This window comes from Pagrus major, chromosome 20, assembly GCF_040436345.1.
Source record: "Pagrus major chromosome 20, Pma_NU_1.0".
Classification (NCBI taxonomy): domain Eukaryota; kingdom Metazoa; phylum Chordata; class Actinopteri; order Spariformes; family Sparidae; genus Pagrus; species Pagrus major.
Window position 1 is genome coordinate 22993784 of NC_133234.1, and position 18327 is coordinate 23012110.

General features: G+C 41.9%; 1 protein-coding gene across 1 annotated transcript in view; it reads right to left on the reverse strand.

The window, feature by feature from the left end:
• etv4 (ETS variant transcription factor 4) overlaps nt 1-18327 on the reverse strand; it is a 40509-nt gene that overhangs the window by 7290 nt on the left and 14892 nt on the right. The window contains exons 5-7 of the mRNA XM_073489264.1: nt 7728-7857; nt 5680-5862; nt 4679-5136 (exon numbers count right to left, since the gene is read on the reverse strand). Of these exons, the coding sequence (XP_073345365.1) occupies nt 4679-5136; nt 5680-5862; nt 7728-7857 (771 nt within the window). The remainder of the gene's footprint in view (nt 1-4678; nt 5137-5679; nt 5863-7727; nt 7858-18327) is intronic.

The window sequence follows — 18327 nt, forward strand, 5'->3', positions numbered from 1 at the left end:
TACAAGCTCATTTGTGTGATAATGAGTTCAGCTGTCTGAGGAGTGTTTTGTGTTCTACATCCTGTGACTGCCCTGTTCACCTTTGTGTATGTTTTTCTTGTGTATTAAAAAAAAACAGGCGTGTCCCCAGACTATTCTACTTGTGTTGGTTTGTCTTTTAAACCGTCTGTCAACTGTATGAACGAGACAAGCGAGAGCACAAAAAACTGAAAAGGTGCAGCTCGTTGCCTCCGGCTCTGGCCGTGACTCACTCCTGGGGAATGCAGCTGCAGCACCGCCACTGTGATAAGATGCCATTGGGGAAAATCAAACCCTCCATTCTGGGGCAGCAGCACTCGATCATACTGTAAATAATACGTCTGCCCAGAGATGGCAGGCTCCCACCAGGGAGCGATGGGTAGATTGGGTGTGAGAGCACCGGGGTTAATTGTGTACCGAGTGGCATGACCATTTTGTGTCTTTCATGCGACACAATAGCAGTGATTAAGCTCTGGAACGCCAATTTGTATGTGAAACTAGGGAGCCTCCTTCTCAAGCCTGCTTTTAAAAAGGAGACGGTAGACTTAGGGCATTCGGCGCCCATTGTTCACATTAAAAAGAAAAACACAGGTGTCGTTGTCTTAACACGCCATTTACTTCAATACACATCTTTTGTACGCTCCATTACCTGCTTCTCATTATGACTCTACAGTCTGAGACCAGTTTTCTTTCAGTTAAATGACCATAAATGACTGGCATTATAAATCATCAGCAAATAAACAACAGTCACTGCAGACAATTTGGCAGTGTAGCTGCCTGAAAGGAACAAAACCTTTACTGTGTCTGCAAATTAAAGATATGTTACAGAACACACAGTCTTTATGCCCGAGTAAAAAAACTGTCTTTGTTTTCACGACTGAATAAACTGAATAAAATTATGAAATTGTGTTGTCCTTTAAGGTCAGTTTGTCTACTTTGTTTATATGTGGCGGACCCTGCCACCTTTCTAGCTTCAAAGAGTGTTCTGGGGACCTTATTCTCCTCTGAGAACAGCTTGTTTATTCAGTGATGGAAATAAATATTTCTGATTTTGTTTTATTGCCTCATTATATTGTAAAAATTAAAATTCTGAGTTTAAATGTTTACATAGTGCCCCTTTAAAGACTACCTGAAATCACATCAACATTTTTCATTTTAAAGCAGTTTTATTTATTTTTTTCATCGCCTATCGTTCTTTTAATGCAAGGAGCGCTAATCATTAAAGGAGCAGTTCACCCCAAAATGAAAAATTCAGTCATTATCTAGTTTTAGTCAACTAAACATTTCTTGATCTCTTAAACAACTGAAGTAGTTGGAGACATGTTTTAAAACTTCTACTACAAAGGACTGAGGTTTGTATGCGAATGTATGCAAGTTGGAGCTCTTGCATCCACGTCAGAAGGTAATAAAGCTTTTAGCTTAGTGGCTACAGTGAAGATTTGGGCTTTCAAAAGGGTGTAAATAAAATCTTTTCAAATTCATTTAGGATCTTAGGGTTTCCAGAGACTTGGACTACACCAGATGAGCTCTATGGACCATAAAAATGAGACTAATGAACTGTGTTTTGCTGTAAAGCTCGAGAAATATTTTGTGGACTACGATACTTCACCCAGCTTTTCATCAGCATGAGGTTGAGTAGCTGATGACTGAATTTCTGTTTTTCCGATAAACTGTTCCTTTAAGAGAGGATAAAAACTTCTCCAGACAGATTCATTTGACAACCGTGTTTCCAAATTTGAGTCTCCTGTCATTTATTATCTCGGGAAAAGTGTGGCGTCTTGTATAACTGTCTACTAAAGAACAATAAACTCTGATCTTTAATGTCTCTGCAGTTGGTCAAACTCGTATCAGAGGAACCTCTCTGAGGAAACCACACCAAATCCAACTTTCTCCTCCTCCTAGAAAAACATCCTTTTGTACTTTCCCCCCTTCTTTCTGTCTCAAGGTTGTGTGATTCCTTGTCAGTGTTATATCCTGTCTCCTTATCGAAGGTGCAAGAATAAAAACACAAGAGAGTGAAAGGAATTAGGTCGCTGTTGAAGCATAAAGTGAGCTGGTTTCAGCGCTGGAAGGCATAGCGATGTGGGACCTGTGGGAAACTCAACAATAGCTTCTCTGCTTTACGTCCTGCAGCAGCTTCAGCACAGGTGAACGAGGACACAACGTATGTGGAGTGTTAAATTTCTCACTCCTTGTTTTTAAATTGAGAGAGGCAGGCAGAGGAGCTGGTTTCTGTACTCTCCAGTGGTAGAGCTTGTTGTTAAAGTGCCTGAGCTGACTACCCCACCCGTGCCCCCCCACCCGCCAGTCCTACCACTCCCTCCCCCCCTCTCACCCCTCTCCCAAAGCCCAGCCAGTGAAAGGTTCGGGTTACTGCGGCCACGCTCATTTTTCCATTATGAGTTCATCTGCCTGCAGAAAAAGGAAGCCGCTGGTGCAACCTGAAACCCTGGAGCACTCCACCGGGGACTCTAGTCTTTCCAGTGCCCTCCATTTTCTCAATGAAATTCCTCTGCCTCTCTCTCACAGAGAGCGGTGGAGGGAGGGAGGGTAAGGAAGGAGGGAGGAGTGTAGCTGCCGCAGAAAAAAAAAATACTTTTTTTTCTTTTCTTTGCAAAGTGTCAGGGAGTTGAAAGGAGGAGTTTTGGAGGTGGGAGGGAGTCGTGTAGGAGTGTAGATACAGTGAAGAAGTTTGTTTGCCTTTTGGACATTTTGTTCTTGAGTGAGCTGTGCACACTGGGGAGGCTTTGTCTCCAAAATGAGGCTGATTTAGATGTCAAATAACCTTTATAAATCATCATAACCAGTGTTCAGATTCTAGTTTCAGTTCACAGGCACATTTTGTATTTACTACATTCCCTTAAAGGTGCAGTGTGAAGGATTTAGGGCGATCTATTGACATAAATGGAACGTATTTATGTTTCCATTAGTGTTTAATCACCTGAATCTAAGGATCAATGTGTTTTTGTTACCATCCACCCTATTGTAGCCATTTTTGTACAGTAGCCCAGAACAGACAAATCAAACAAATTTTTCGATCAACATAACATTTTTAATCAGTCTTTTGTTAATTGATTAAGTGTTTGGTACGGAGGCCCTGAGGGGCAAGTGAAGATTTTTTTTTCTTTTGATCCATTTTTTAGAAAATGTTTTCTCTCCCTTGTTTATGACTTCAGACCTGGTGGAAGAAAAGTTTTGCCTGATAAACTTTCTAAGTTCCTTAATTTTTTTTTCCCATTGTGAAAACCTGTGGGGAAAAAAATCTGATTTTTTTTGAAAAAAAAGTTTTGTCAGGAGAAATCTTTTTAAGTGTACGTTACAAAAAATCTAAATATGTTTTTGAAAAAAAAAATTGTCCTAGGAGGTCCACGCATTTTTTCATGCGTGAAGCAGAGTAAAAAAAAAACTTTTTCAGGAGATTTTCTTTTGCAAGAGTGAAACCAAGTGAAAATAAAAAAAAATCAGGAGGGAAAAAAACAAATGTTCTGAATTTTTTTTTTTCATTTGGTGTTAAAAACGAAAAAAAAATCTCCTGAAAAAAATTTTTTTTCTTCCACATTTTTCACGAATGGAAAAAAAATTAAGGAAGATTTTTCCTAGCAATTTTTTTGCTAGGAAAAATCCTCCGCCCCCTGGCCCTCCACTGCTGCCATGTCCCGCTGGGGCAGATTTTCTTTTGCAAGTGTGAAACCAAGTGAAAATAAAAAATTTCAGGAGGAAAAAAATGTCCTGATTTTTTTTCCACTTGGTTTCACACATTCTCAATATTCAAGTTCACAAGTTAAAAAATAACGAACAGGAGAAAAAAAAAACTTTTTTTCATGTGTGAAACAGAGTGAAAAGAAAATTTCAGGAGGAGGAAAAAAATGTCCTGATTTTTTTCAGGGGAAGATTTTTTTTCGTGGGTTTCTACCACATTTTTCACAAAAGGAAAAAAAAGGAAAAATATAAATTTTTGGAAAAAAAAAGTTTTGGCAGGAGACAACATTTATTTTGTAAGGCTCATTTTTGTATGTTATTAAAAAAATTTAAATATGTTTAATCCTGAAAATAAAATCAACTGGCTTCACACATTCTCAATATTCAAGTTCACAAGTAAAAAAATAACAATTTACAGGAGGGGGAAAAAAAAAGTTTTTTTTTTTTATGTGTGAAACAGAGTGAAAATAAAAAATTTCAGGAGGAGGAAAAAAATGTGAAATTTTTTTCATTTGGTGTTAAACACGAAAAAAAATCCTGAAAATTTTTTTCTTCCACGTTTTTTACAAATAGAAAAATGAATTAAGGAACATTAAAAGATTTTTCCTAGCAATTTTTTTTCCTGACCAGTTCTCAAGTCATAAACACAAAAGAGAAAACAATTTAGATCAGACTGATCAGAAATGGATCACCAGAAAAAAAAAAAATCTTCACTTGCCTCTCAGGGCTTCCGCAGTTTAGCTAATTTAACAAACATTTGCTGATTCTGGTCCATCAAATGTGAAAATGTGCTGCTTTCCTCTGTTTTAAAACATTGTTTATCAATGTCTTTGGGTTTTGGACCGTTGTTTGGGCAAATTCTAAGAAATGTGGGATGCTGTGATGAGCATCTTTACCATTTTCTGATATTTCATACACTCAATAATAAATATATATATCAACACTAGTCTGCATTACTCACCAGGCTCGTAGGTGTAGTCTGTGGGCTCCTGCTTGACCATCATGTGAGCTGGTGGGAACCTGTGTTGATGCGGGTGTGAGTGTGGATGCGGGTGGGGGTGGGGGTGAGGGTGAGGGTGGGGGTGAGATCCATGCCCCTGTCCGTGTCCGTGTCCGTGTCCTGGTCCGCTCCCGTGCCCGGACCCTGCCATGTGAGCCACCCGCTCGTACAACGGGTCCAGGTATTCTTGCTTAAAGCTCTGCTGCAGGTAGGGCATGCAGGGGTCAGAGTGCTGCCGATGATAACCACCTCCACCGCCGCCGCCTCCACCACCTCCGCCCCCTGGCCCTCCACCCCCGCCGGCTCCAGCTCCACTGCCGCCATGTCCCGCTGGGGCAGATGGCATGCGCTGAAAGGCCTGCGCCTGTGGTGGGAACTGGGGGCACATGGGGTCTCCTGAAGGGCCCTGATACCTGGTACTGAGAAATGAGAAACAGCAGCTCATTTCAGGATCTCATATACATTTTTTCCGCAGATATCTTAGTTTCAACAAGATTGAGCTTTTGTTTATACACCTGGTATTTATTCAGTTCGTGACATCCGACAATCTCTAGAAAATATTAACGTTAGCGTACGTTAGCTCGCTTACTCAACAGGGGCTAGAAATTGGCCCTGTTGCTAGGTTGTTGCTAAGGTGCACCATACTTACTGGTGGAGTAATTTAGGTTTGACTGCATAGGAGGCTACAGACATGACTATGTTTTCCAGTTATTAGTCAGACCCCAAAGTATTCCACCATATGAATACATTTTGATTAAATCTTTTATTCTGTCTTGATCCTTTATATGTATTGTATTGTATTGTTAAATCACACTCGAGGTTGAGCTTTACAGTCATTATTGGCACGACGAGGACCTCTGTCATCACCATCATGCCTCTAATGACGGTAAAGCACACCCTCCTGTGTAATTGCAAAAATGTCACGGATGTGGTTAAAATGTCAATCAGAGCCGGTGTGTCACCTGGTGTTGATGGGGTAGCTGTTGCTGGGCAGTGGCTGGGAGGTGGCAGCGGGGTTCATGTAGCCAGCGTCGGGCCGTCCGGCCGTGGCAGGTTTTGGGGAGTAATGCTGCTGCATGGGAGACATGGGGGTCCCTGGGCAGGAGCTCTTGGCCCCGCCTGCAGCCCTTTTCTGCTCATAGGCACTGGAAAAAACACGAACACACTCATGAGGACATGCATATATGCACATGTTAGGACACGGCTGTACTGGGGAGGGGTCCTAGTATTTGTTTTCAGTCAATACAACAAACAGAACTAATGGGGGGTTTGCTGGTCAATAGCATGTGGTCAGTGTTTCAACTGAGCTGACATGACAGCTGATCAGTGCTGGGTCATTGGACATAGATAACTTCTGTTATTGAGAATGGTAAAATAAACTCATTACTGTTTTGTTTGTTCTGCCCTCGGTAACAAAAGGATGCCAGTAAATATGCAGAGAAACAATAAATCAGCCAATTACAGTTAAGAAATGCTCCAAATAAGAGCTTAGAAAAAGCCTAAAGGAAGCCTGGTGCAGAGGAGGAAATGACACGGCTCTTATTTGCTCTTATCTCGAAAACCAAAATTAAGAGAAGATGAGAAACCAAAGAGTGCATGTCATGCTTTTAGCTGGTTTTGGTTTAATTTGTTCAGAGATATCCTACTCTGAGACTTTTGCCGCCACTTGTTTTATGTTTTTGGTGCTCACAGCGTTGTGTAATGACCTTACTATGGAGAACTTACTACACTCAAAATAATTGGCCTAAAACAGTGACTTCAAATATTTTAATCACACGTTCCATCTAATTCTACTTCATAGTGAAGATGCTCATCACAACTTCCCACATTTCTTAGAATTTGCCCAAACAACAGTCCAAAACACAAAGACATTGATAAACAGTGATATAAAACAGAGGAAAGCAACAAATTTTCACATTTTTGATTGTTTAATTAGCTAAACTACGGAAGCCCTGAGACGCAAGTGAAGAATTTTTTTTTTTCCGGTGATCCATTTTCTAAGTCTGATCTAAATTGTTTTCTCTTCTGTGTTTATGATGTGAGATTGGCCAGAAAAAAAAAATTGCTAGAAATTATTTTTTTTTTAAAAACACCAAATGAAAAAAATTCAGGAACTTTTTTTTCCCTCCTGAATTTTTTTTTATTTTAACTTGATTTCCCCCTTTAAAAGAAAATCTCCTTAGAAAGATTTTTTTTTTTACTCTGTTTCACACATGAAAAAAACAAAGGTTTTTTGTCAACTTGAATATTAAGAATGTGTGAAACAATTTTTGAAATGTGTGAAATGAGGTGATTTTTTTTTCCGGATTAAATTTTTTTTTAATAACATACAAAAACAAACACTTCACAAAATAAATATTTTCTTCTGCCAAAACTTTTTTCAAAAAAATCAGATTTTTTTTTCCCCACAGGTTTTCACAATGGAAAAAAAAATTAAGGAACTTAGAAAGTTCACCTTCTGTGAAAATGTGTTGAAAAAAAAAAAATCATGAGTAAAACCTGTTTTTTTCCTGCCTGGAACGGAGTGAAAGAAATATTTTCTCCTGAAATTTTTTTTTTCACTGTTTGACACATGAAAACTTTTCTCTGGAATTTTTTTCACGTTTTCATGGATGGAAAAAATGAAGGAACTTCAAGAAAACTGTTTTTTTGGATTGCTAAGAAAAAAAATGTCTCCGTCCAATGTCTTCAGGGCTTGCGTACTATAGTCAATGTTTTAGGCATAATTGAGAAAATAGTATTTCCAGAAACAGCAGAACTGTTTCTGGAAAGAAGATGATCAATGCTTTGAGCAACACAACCAATATCACATTAACCTTCATGTATTGGGTTTGAGGCAAAATGTCAAAACCTGTAATAAAACCAAGACTGGAAACTATAGTAGAGTAAGAAAATGTTGGGTTTTTTTGTGGTAATTTTGGCGCACTGGCCGGATGGGGTTTAGGGGCTGTGAGGCCAACAACATAAACTACCACAAAACATATACTTATCCGTCCTGTTAGAGGTATACCTGGCATAAAGGCACTGCTCTCCGCTGGGGTAGCTGAAGCTCTGCTTGTGGCTACAGGACTGGCTGGGGTCGGAGCCCGGGCTCTGCGGTTCCTTCTTGATAGTGACTGGAGGGCTGTGAAATGCCACCGCTACAAGAGACAGTAAACAGAAAACAGAGATGAGGGTTGGCACACGCACACGGCGGGGATTTGTATATTCTCTTCTCACTCAGCCCTGCCCCGATACTACTGTCATTAAGCTCAAAGGCAAAAGCAAATACTTCTGTCTGCACAGGAATCTCTTTTACGTGCCAGCCAAAATGCTCAAGTGACTGTCAGCTGCAAAACACAGGGGCGGCAGACAGACACGTATAAACACACACCGACGCGCACACAAACACACACGCTCACACACGACTGCATTCCTGCAGTCATTTGGAAGCCCAAAGTGTCCTCGCCCACTTTTCTTCACTCTTCCAGACACAACAGCAGCCAAAACTTCCTCTGTCAAAGTCGAGCTTAAAGCTAAACAACTCTACGGGCCAGAGAGATGTCTGTGGGCTGATGAAAGCGAATGTCACACCTCTGTTAGAACAGCGTATACACTGAATGTCGGCATTCTTTCCTATTGGTATCCAGATGTTGGCAAATCGCTCGGAGGCTTTGCTTTGCGCAGGAGGGTAACAGTAAAACAAAAGGACAGAGGGTGATAACCTGATAGAGCCACATTTTCCCTTCATATTTAGTACAATTCCTTTTTCCCAAAACAACCACTAACCCTCCTGCACGGCGAACTGTCCATCAAGCAGGACTGCTGCAGGGGACCTTTGCCTTGATGGCCACAGAAACCACCCAAAGTGGAGCTTCAAACTGTGCCGAGGGCTTGTGTTTATTATGTGAGGGGAGGTTTTCACCCGGAGAACTGTACAGGATGTTTTTCTGGTCCCGACAGGGTAAACAGCAGCAGCTGTGCACTTCCAGCTGGGGAGGCCTGTATTTATGTGTGTGCAACGAGTGCGAGAGTGCGCATTTGAGTGTGTGTATTAGGAATCTCGGCCAGTCTGTATCTCCGCGTGCGAATGTGTGTGTGTGCAGTGGGTGTGGAGCTGACGGAGCAGGCCACACTGAAAGCTCAGCCCAGGTAATTACATACCGCCGTCCATTCACAAAAAAAAAGGAGGAGAAGAAGAAATGTCTGGCTGACTGAATAAGGCCAGAGAAGGCTGCTCCAACAAAAGGCGAGAGAGACAGAAAGTGAAAAAAAAAAAACCAAGGAGGAAGAATAGAGTGGACGAAAAGCGAGAAAAGATTACAGTGACGTAAAAACCACAAACAGCCTTGAGGATCTGCGGTGATGCTCGACTTGGCTGGAAGTAGTTGTTTAAATCTCTTCTTCTTGAAATAAAAAGGAAAGATTTAAAAGGATTTCTTCTTCAGAAATACGCATTTTCATTGTCTGCTTTTCATTTATTGAGGTAAAAACGACTTTCTTGCTCCCCAAATGCAAGGATTAGTGTTTTTTTCCTGATTTAAATGGTTGTAAACGTTTTATTTTGAGTTGTTAGTCAGACAAAACAAGCTAATTTACGATGTCAGCTTGGGAAATTGCAACGGCATCGCTAACATGCTGATGTTTAGCTGTTTACCGTGCTCGCCATTTTAGTCTCGGGTGCCAACATCTGCCATAATCTGATTTGTTGGTCAGACATAACAAGCAAATTTGAGACATCACTTTGGATTCTGGGAAATTCTTAAGGGCTTTTTTCATTTCCATTCATTTTCTGACTATTTGTAAACTTAACATTTCAACACAGAGTATGTCATGAGACAATGAAAACAAAAGACGTAGTCCGATGATGTCGTGAAGTGGTGTGAGATCATGGGAATTGTTGTCTTCATTGTTGAACAGCGACTACTGTAGATTAAAATCTGATGCTGTGACTCAGGCAGAAATGTTCACGGGTGAGGTAATGTTTTAAAAGTTTCATTCGTGTTACGTTTAGGCTCCTCGGTCCACTTCCTTCCTCACTGTCTGACCCGTTATCTGATGTCTTCCCAGATGTTAAAGCGAAATAAAACACACCGTTACCTTTAGTAAAATTCCAGATTTTTCTGGGTTTGAACATTGTTAGAAACATTTGGGAAAACTCAACAAAACATAACAAAGGTCGATTTCTTGCGTATTATATCTTTAATAAGTCGTTTGGGTACAGGAACGTTTCGCTGGCTGACACTTAACTGTTACATTTTTGTTGTATGACTCTGGGATCAAGCAGCTTTGGTGTGTCGTAATTCACGAACATCTAAGTGAACTCGTGTGCTAAATAAAGAACTCAAACAACAGGATTCTTGTGGTTTTTATGCTTTTCAAAAATGTTGAAACGCTTCCTGTTGCTGTTCAAATGTTTATTTCGCTCGAACCCGTTTGCCTGTGACCGAGAAACAGAAACATGTTTAAACTGATAAACCGAGCCCGAACAATCAAACGGCGCTGCTCATCGTAATAACCTTCCTATTTTTGGTCTGTAGTCACTCTCCCATGGCAGGCAGGCAGGTGAGGAAGTGTTGGCTTTAGCGGAGGATCAACAGGATTAGAGAGCATTTACCCAGATTTCCCAGACAGACGCGATGGGATTCCAGCCTCCTCTAAGTCTCCGACAGCTCGTCTGCTGGTACACAGAGGGTGGCACATGACTGCCGCTCTAATAATACTAGTGTGTTTGTCTATTGACATTCCCCCCCCTTTCTCTGCTATGGTCATGAACTGCAAACAATCCTCAGAGTGTACATAAGTCCACTCACAGCGCAGCCAAGTAGAGCCACTAATGCGATTGGCGGAATATTGCCCTTGATGTGGCTCTCGGTTTTATGAGGATGTTCCATTTCAGAAAAGTCCGGCCTGGGAACGGCGTCAGCTGTAGATGTAGAGGTCTGCGTATGCACGTGTGTGTGTGTGTGTGTGTGTGTTCGAGCCATTTGTGTGTGACCTTTCTGGATTATTAATTAATCTTGTAAATGAGCATCAGAAAAGCTTTTTGCGCTCGTGTGTTTGCCAGCGATTGTTCTTGCCGTTTTGTTGCATCTCACGCGTTTTCAATTAGATAGAGCTGGTTAATGTTCCGATTAAGGATTCACCAGTTTATAAAGCTGAGGATCAAAGAGCTAAAGAGGAAAATTGGAAAACTCAACGCACTTTGATCCTGAGATTGTGAACAGCTTTATGAATTTGATTAAATTATTAAACAAATTTGAACAGGACTCGTCTTAACCCATGCAAGCAGCAATGCTCACAATGCGTCGATGTTTAGCAGGTTTCATGTTTACCGTGTTCACCATGGAAACACCAGAGTTATTACAATTCATCCTGAGGAGGTCATGAATGTCTGAAGCAAGTTTCATGGCAGTCTGTCCAAAAGTCAACATCGTGGTGGTGCTGAAGGAAAAGTCAGAGGATCGCAAACATCATCTGGGAACCGTGAATATCTTTACGAAATTGTAAACCAATCCATTCAGTAAATGTTGAGATCATTCACTAGGTGAGTTAAAGTCAAAGTAATTTGGGTTCAACCTCTGGGGGCCAAGTATAACTGCACCAAATTTCATTGTAATCCATTCAATAGTTGTAGAGACATTTTACTCAAAAACACAAACGTCAACCTCATGTTGCTGATAAAGGAAGTCAGAGGATCGGCAACATCATTTAGAAATATCCTCTTGGAACGATGACCAATGCATTCAGTAAATGATCAGTGTTTATATCTGTCAGGTGAATGTTTACTGGATTAATTTCAACATTGACCTGCTATTGACGCTACATAAAAAGTCAGGAGATCACCAAAGTCGTTGAGATATTTGAGTCCGACAAAGGCGATGGACAGACATTGCCTTTTTCTTAAACCCGCTAGCGTGACTGAAAACATCATTTCGGGATTAATCTAACATCCAGTTCCAAGAATAGTCCTCAAATTAAAACAAACTCTGGTCCCCACCAACTATTACAAACTCCGTGCCGTGTTACAGTAAATCTCCCTGTCCAAATGATGTCAAATTTGCTGCTAAAGTTTATAAGGTGGTGGCAGTCTTGTAAACGGATCCAGGGAGAGTTATGTTCTTCAGGTTCCCTTCTCTTCCTGCTTTTATTTGGGGCAATATGACCTCCTCTAACCGCTTTGTTAAATGTTACATCACCCTTTCACAGAGATCCTCATATTTCATTGTTTCTTCGGGGAGGTGGGGGGGAGGGTCAGTTCATGAACTGTGGAGAACCTGAAAGGTGTTTAGAAGTGAAAAGACAGATACAGTACACAATAGCTGTTGCCTTTTAAAACAGACAATTTTGAGATAGCGCAGGAGCGTGTACGCTAAAGTACGTATGAACCCTGGCAGATTCCCAGCACCTCCTAAACTGATAAGGTCAAAGGGTTCTTCCTCACTCCTAACCTGTCGTATCCCCTCCTTCCTTATTTTGTGTTTTTCTTCACCGTCTCCCATTCAATCCCCATTCTGAGGTCTAGGTAAAGAGATGACCCGCAGCTAAAGGCAGGGCGGAGACCCACTTTTACATATGTAAATGTTGTCTCTTAGAGGGGGAGGATGCAGGGTGAAAGGTGATGGTCATGGTTGAGTGCTTTAGGAAGTAGAGGGATCATTACATGGGGGGGGGTCCCATTCAACAGACGCCCACCACAAACAAATCGCAGGAGCGGGGATGACACCCCCTCCACCCCGAGCACACTCACACATACTCTTTCTACACAATGGGCCCCTCAGCTGAGCCATATGGAGGTGGTGTGAACATGTCGGGAAACACTATTGGGTCTCTATGGGATTCCTGAAAAACAAATCGCGCCGACTGAGATTTACTACAGCAGGTTGTGCGAAAACATACTGAGATTGATCAACTCATTTTTCAACATATTGAGGCCTTCGATTGGCGACGAAAGAGACGAAATCAGGGGATTAAACTCACGTATGGCTTTTTAACGAGACCTCGCTATGAACTCCCCCATCTTATTTCAGACGGAGTATTTCCTACCATTAAAGGCCCTAGAGTAGGGAAATCCAATCTGAAGACAGCCGCGGATCTGGAGAGTCTTACACTGGATGTTTATGTGCGACTTGGCCAAGTCTTAAGCCTCTGGAAGTCTGCAGCCCATGACAGCCTCGCTCACAATAACTCATTGGACATCAGCCCCTGTGTCAAACAGGGTGACTGGATCTTGCTAAACCGAAGAACATGTGAGCGTAACGTAAATACTCACTCAGTGGGTCCAATCATACAAACACGATTTAAAGTCGTACTCTTAGGAGGAAACATCTCAGGGCTGTCTGGAGATCTGGTTCTTATCTCACACGATATGTATTGTACTGTACATGTGGCGGTGCGAGCGGCACGAGGCCTCGCCGTGCTGCAGACGCACTAAAAGCAGGCTGAGAAAGCGTGATAGGCTACACCTGGTTCTCTCCCCGCATGTGGCGATGGATCAATAAAAACAAGGATGGCAATTATACCACAATGGTTTTAAAAGGTTAAAAGGGAAGCTATTGATTCACATGGGTTGCAAATGACATTAGTTGCTTAGCTGAAGACATGGCTCCATTGTGGTGAGAGGGCGGCGTAATGGGGAAAAGCAACAGTGTAATTTTAAAGTATTTGACTGTCAACACTGCATTATAAGTAAGATATAACCTATACTTTGACTGTAATTTTAAAGTTCTGCACGCAGTATGTTTTGCTTTCTCAGACCGAGTTTGGATGCTTTTTATAAAGTTGTTTTAAGGGCACCAAACATTTAGATGAAAATAAAAGGCTGACAGCGCAGTGTCACATTTTCTGAGCTTCACAACAAGTCGAACTGTGCGACACAATGGAGACGAGAAAAAGGCTGAAAGGTCTGAAAAAGATGTTTTTTGCCTAGCAAACGGATCGACGGGAGGAGGTTTTAATGCATTCATTTGATACCTTTACAGGTTGATTTTTACCTCCAACATCATTGGCATACCTTGTAATGAGATCAATACAATCAATAAACCCTAAAAAATACTACATTCAGGATTAAAATCAAACAAGATAACATGAACAAGTAAGAAGCTGATGTTGCAGTAAACAGTTCCTGCTACTTTGCTCAGCTCGGCTACTTATGGCTTCCTTTTAGCAGAACAAGTTGCTGTTGCTCCTCCGTGATACTAACTTCTTCACATTATATGAAGATGTTGGTTCATCAAATATGATATTTTTCAACAATAGGAAACAACTAGTGAGAAAGCAGCGGCTACATTTAGCCTTTTGGCTAAGGCTAGCTGTGGCGCTCTCGCGAGCTAGCTCTACATGCTTGTTAACTTGTTCGAAATGAAAATAATATTCAGCACTTCATTATATTTATTTTGTCAGCTTTAGTTTCTGTGTACTTTGCAGAGTCAGATCATTAATATAAAATATGAAGTAATATCATGATGTATTTTGCCGACCAGCAGTTTGCTAGGCTTGTTAAAATCATCTCCAGCTTTACATTATTGACTTTTAGACATGAGTGCATCAATAATTCTAACAGAGTCTTCTGACATGGGCCAGTCTGCATAATGAGTACCTTTACAGATGATATGCGTTTGCCTTTTGACTCAAGCTCATTCATGTACGAAGGAATTTCATATATTTGTATGCAAGTTACAAACAAACTTGACTTGTAACACCAGTATGAATTCCTGTTTTATGGTATGAACGTCACAAAAGTCATGTTTGAGTCTAGACTCTGCGTTGACTAAATATTTATTTACTGTGTTTTGTCTTTGTAGGTTGTAGTTGAGTGGAAAAATCCTGAGAAAGAGGGAGAGTGAGGGGAAGCGAGGCGAGGCGGTACAATATGATCCAGACCGTTTCGACTGCAGATTGTATCCAGTCATTCCACTGGTGCATGGAAACATGTGCTGGACATGTGTGTGTGTGTGTGTGTGTGAGCCTCTCAGGTCACTGCACAATCAGGAAGACACACAGAAACAGAGAGACAGAGAGAGAGAGAGTAAAGCAGCCTGGCCAGCACTGACAAACTCATCCTCCATCCTCTCTGAGAGCCAACAGGCCCGAGAGTGGCTTCGGTATCTGTCTGCTCAGGGAGCCCAGGAGTGTTGGATCCATTAGTGTCTGCTCTATCTGATTTACAGGTCGCCCTCTCTCATCTGATAATGGTTCAGGCTCCTTGAATATTTAAAGAATGGTTGTCAGATACCTGCCAAACAAGCCTAACGAGATTGATGGAAAGTACAACGGTATCAGCGAGACACACCATTGGCCGGGACAGCCCTGTGGCGCTTCTCGCAAATTGGATTTGTTTTGCGTGGGCCGTTAAAACGTTTTTTTTTTTTTTGATGCATCATGTTGTGTTGGCTAACAGGATGTAGATGTTGAATGACACCCATCATGAGAAAGGCAGCAGCACGGTGTATTTCTGCAAACATCAAGGTTTCACTTCCCTTTTGTCAACTGGAAATAGGGTGCAGTGTCTGTCTGAAGTGATGAGAATGTTCTCGTTTGAACGGGAACACTCAGCTTTATTTCTCAGAATAGTCGCTGCACTTTCAGCCTTGAATCCTGTCAATGAACCTGATATCAGTAATCATCTGTCCGACATTCAGCCAGAACGGTATATTTTCACAACCCTAACACTGAAAACGAGAAAAAACACCCAAAATATGATTATATACTTCATGTTTCCTCGCTCTGGCTCGCGCCAGGGGGATCACAATTTCAATCGGTCAACGCTCTGACGTCTCACGTTTTCCCTATTGTCCACTTCACTTTCAATTGTGCCGCGTGGGCTTTTTATAAATGGCCATTGACCAGTCATAAATCTCACCGCTCCATTGCTGTTTAGTGGACCCGATACAATACATCCCTGTCCCGGGACATGTGCAGCGAGAGGGACAGCCCGTCACAGGCGAGGCCTGGATGTAATTAATCTGGCACAATATTGACTCCTCACTCTCAATCCCTCAGCCCCCAATATAGCTGTCCCCTCTTAATGTTTAATGCAGCGATCGATTCACCCCCACACTGTTACTGAAATGATATAATGAGCTTCCACTGCCCACCAGGGTACCATGGACGTGAGGAGGAGAGGGGGGAGTGTGTATGTGCTGTGCTTCATTTGTTTGTTGCGTGCCTGTACGCGTGTTTCCAGCTGCTGTTTCCAGGCAAACTCGGTCTTATCAGAAGGAGATAAGACGCAGAGCGGGCCGGACACCTTGCTGGGAATTATCAGCGCACATGCCACATCCACAGTTCCTCCTGCTCTTCTCGCAACACCCCTCCCTCCTTCACCCTTCCCGATCGGGATCTCGACCGCGATGCACACGGCACGTTTGACCCCCTCTTACCCCTCTCCTTCCCCTATCTGCCTCCATGCTGATTTATCTGCGCTTTATCTTTATCAAGGCATCCATCAACCCTCTCCATCTCCTCCTACTCCTCTCCAGGATCGGCGAGGATCGATACGGCCGCACGCTGGCTCTCAGCTCGCTCTGCACACCTACTGGTCTGTGTCAGCAGGTTACTAGAGGTCCAGCCTCCGCAGCCACCTCCTCCACTCACGTGCAGAGTGTGTTTTGTGTGTCGAAGTGTGTGTGTTGGACTGTCAGGCGGATGAAAATGGCTGCTTTTGCTTTCCTTTCTTGGTCAGCAGTCATACACGGATCACAGTCTGTCTTCCCTTACAAGGATAGTTCTGTTTTGATACAACTTGGATTGGTTTTCATAGTTTTGATCATCATTTTTAACAGTTTTGACGACATTGTTCTCACCAAAGTGATTGCTATGGTCTGGGAACATGGTGACAGTGGTGCAACAAAGTAAGAGGCGGCAAGAAACATGGTCAGAAATGTTTAAGAGGTTGAGACCAATTTGTTTGTATGAAGTGTCGTCTGACCACATCTGAAGGCAAAACTGTTTCAAAGCTGACCCGAACTGGCTGAAAAGCTCGTCACCACACAAAACACAAAGGCTTTCATGGCATTACACATATGAAAAGTGATAGAAGTTGTATAAAACTAACCAGAACCATCTGAGAAGTTCTTCTCTGAAACAGTTTGGAAAAGGGCAGGAACTTTCAAGAGATACTTGGCAGGTGATTGGACGAACCGTCCGTCTATCACAAGCTAACTTCAACCAATCAGATCAACAGTAGGAAGCACGATTGGAATCGTTGTCGATAAGTCAGTTTTGGAAAAATGCAAAAATTGTCGAACACAAACCACTCAGTTCCAACATCGGAAAAGTGTTGAGGTGACGGGAGTTTCAGGCACTATTTGAAGATCTGACAGCCTTTATTTGAATCATACTGACATTTTTAGACCCAATTCAGCCGAAACATCTCAATCGCTGCATTTGGAAGTAAAAGCAAAAACGAGTGCAGCTAATAATCCCTCACTGCCCAGGAAAACTGTGCGTACACAAGTACAGTAAGTAAATTAGTTTAGCTAACCTGCATGTTTGCTTATAACCTGACTGACCACTCTCAACCTTGTTTCTCAAACCATTTAATACAATATTATTTTTACCAATAGGAATGATGGCCAGAAGGAGACTAAGACCCACATTTTAATGAGCTGGCATTGTGGCAAGATGTCCAAACTGGACTCAGCGACCAGTATTTTTTGGACTGACTGTACTCGGTCTGTGCTCGCCTTCAAAAAGAGAAAACGCTCCAGCTGCAGAGAGCAGAGCCGGACTAAACACACCAACACGGACATAGAAATGCAGCGGCACGAGCATCACAGGGATGTACTAGCACACACACACACTCTCTCTTTTCCTTCCACACACACCTCCCCTCACTCTCCTGTAATAAAACACACAGTGCCGTCCATTCACACAGCTATGCTGCTGACACTCGGGCTGCGCTGCCTGGCTCAAATCCCCGCGGCCCCCTGGCTTTGACGGGGCTGTTCTGAATCAACACGCAGGAGTACAGCTTTTACTTCCCCACTGGAAGCTGTTAAACGCCTATTACTCTCCACGCTCGGCCTTTACAAACCCATTTTCACTGGATTTAATCGACTTAAATAATGTTGTAAACTTGCAGTCACTTTTGGATAATTGTAGAGTCTTTTTTTAAGTTCTAACCTGAAACAAATGTAACTAAAACTGTCTGCAATTTGGGGAAACCAGAGAGGTGATTGCAGCTAAACTAAGGAAAGAAAGTGCAAAAAAAAAAGCCTGAATCTTCACCACATAAAACAGGAGTCTGTATGGAAGCCCTGAGGGGCAAGTGAGAACATTTTTTTTTATCTGGTGAACCATTTTCTACAGAGGAATTTTTTTTTCCATGCATGAAACCCAGTGAAAAAAAAATATATATATATTTCAGGAGAAAAAAAGATTAGCAGAAAATAAAATGCCATGTGGGAAAACAAGTTTCAAAAGATTTCCACGATATTTTTTTTTTTTTTTTACAGTTGATGTCTATGATGAAAACCACTGAAAAAAAATTCCACTTGGTTTCACACACCAAAAAATTTTTTTTTCGAAAAAAAAAACATCTTCTCCAAAATATTTTTTTTCATGTGCTAAACTAAACAGAACCATTTGGTGGATTTTTTTCCTTTTTTTCTACTTGGTTTCACACATGG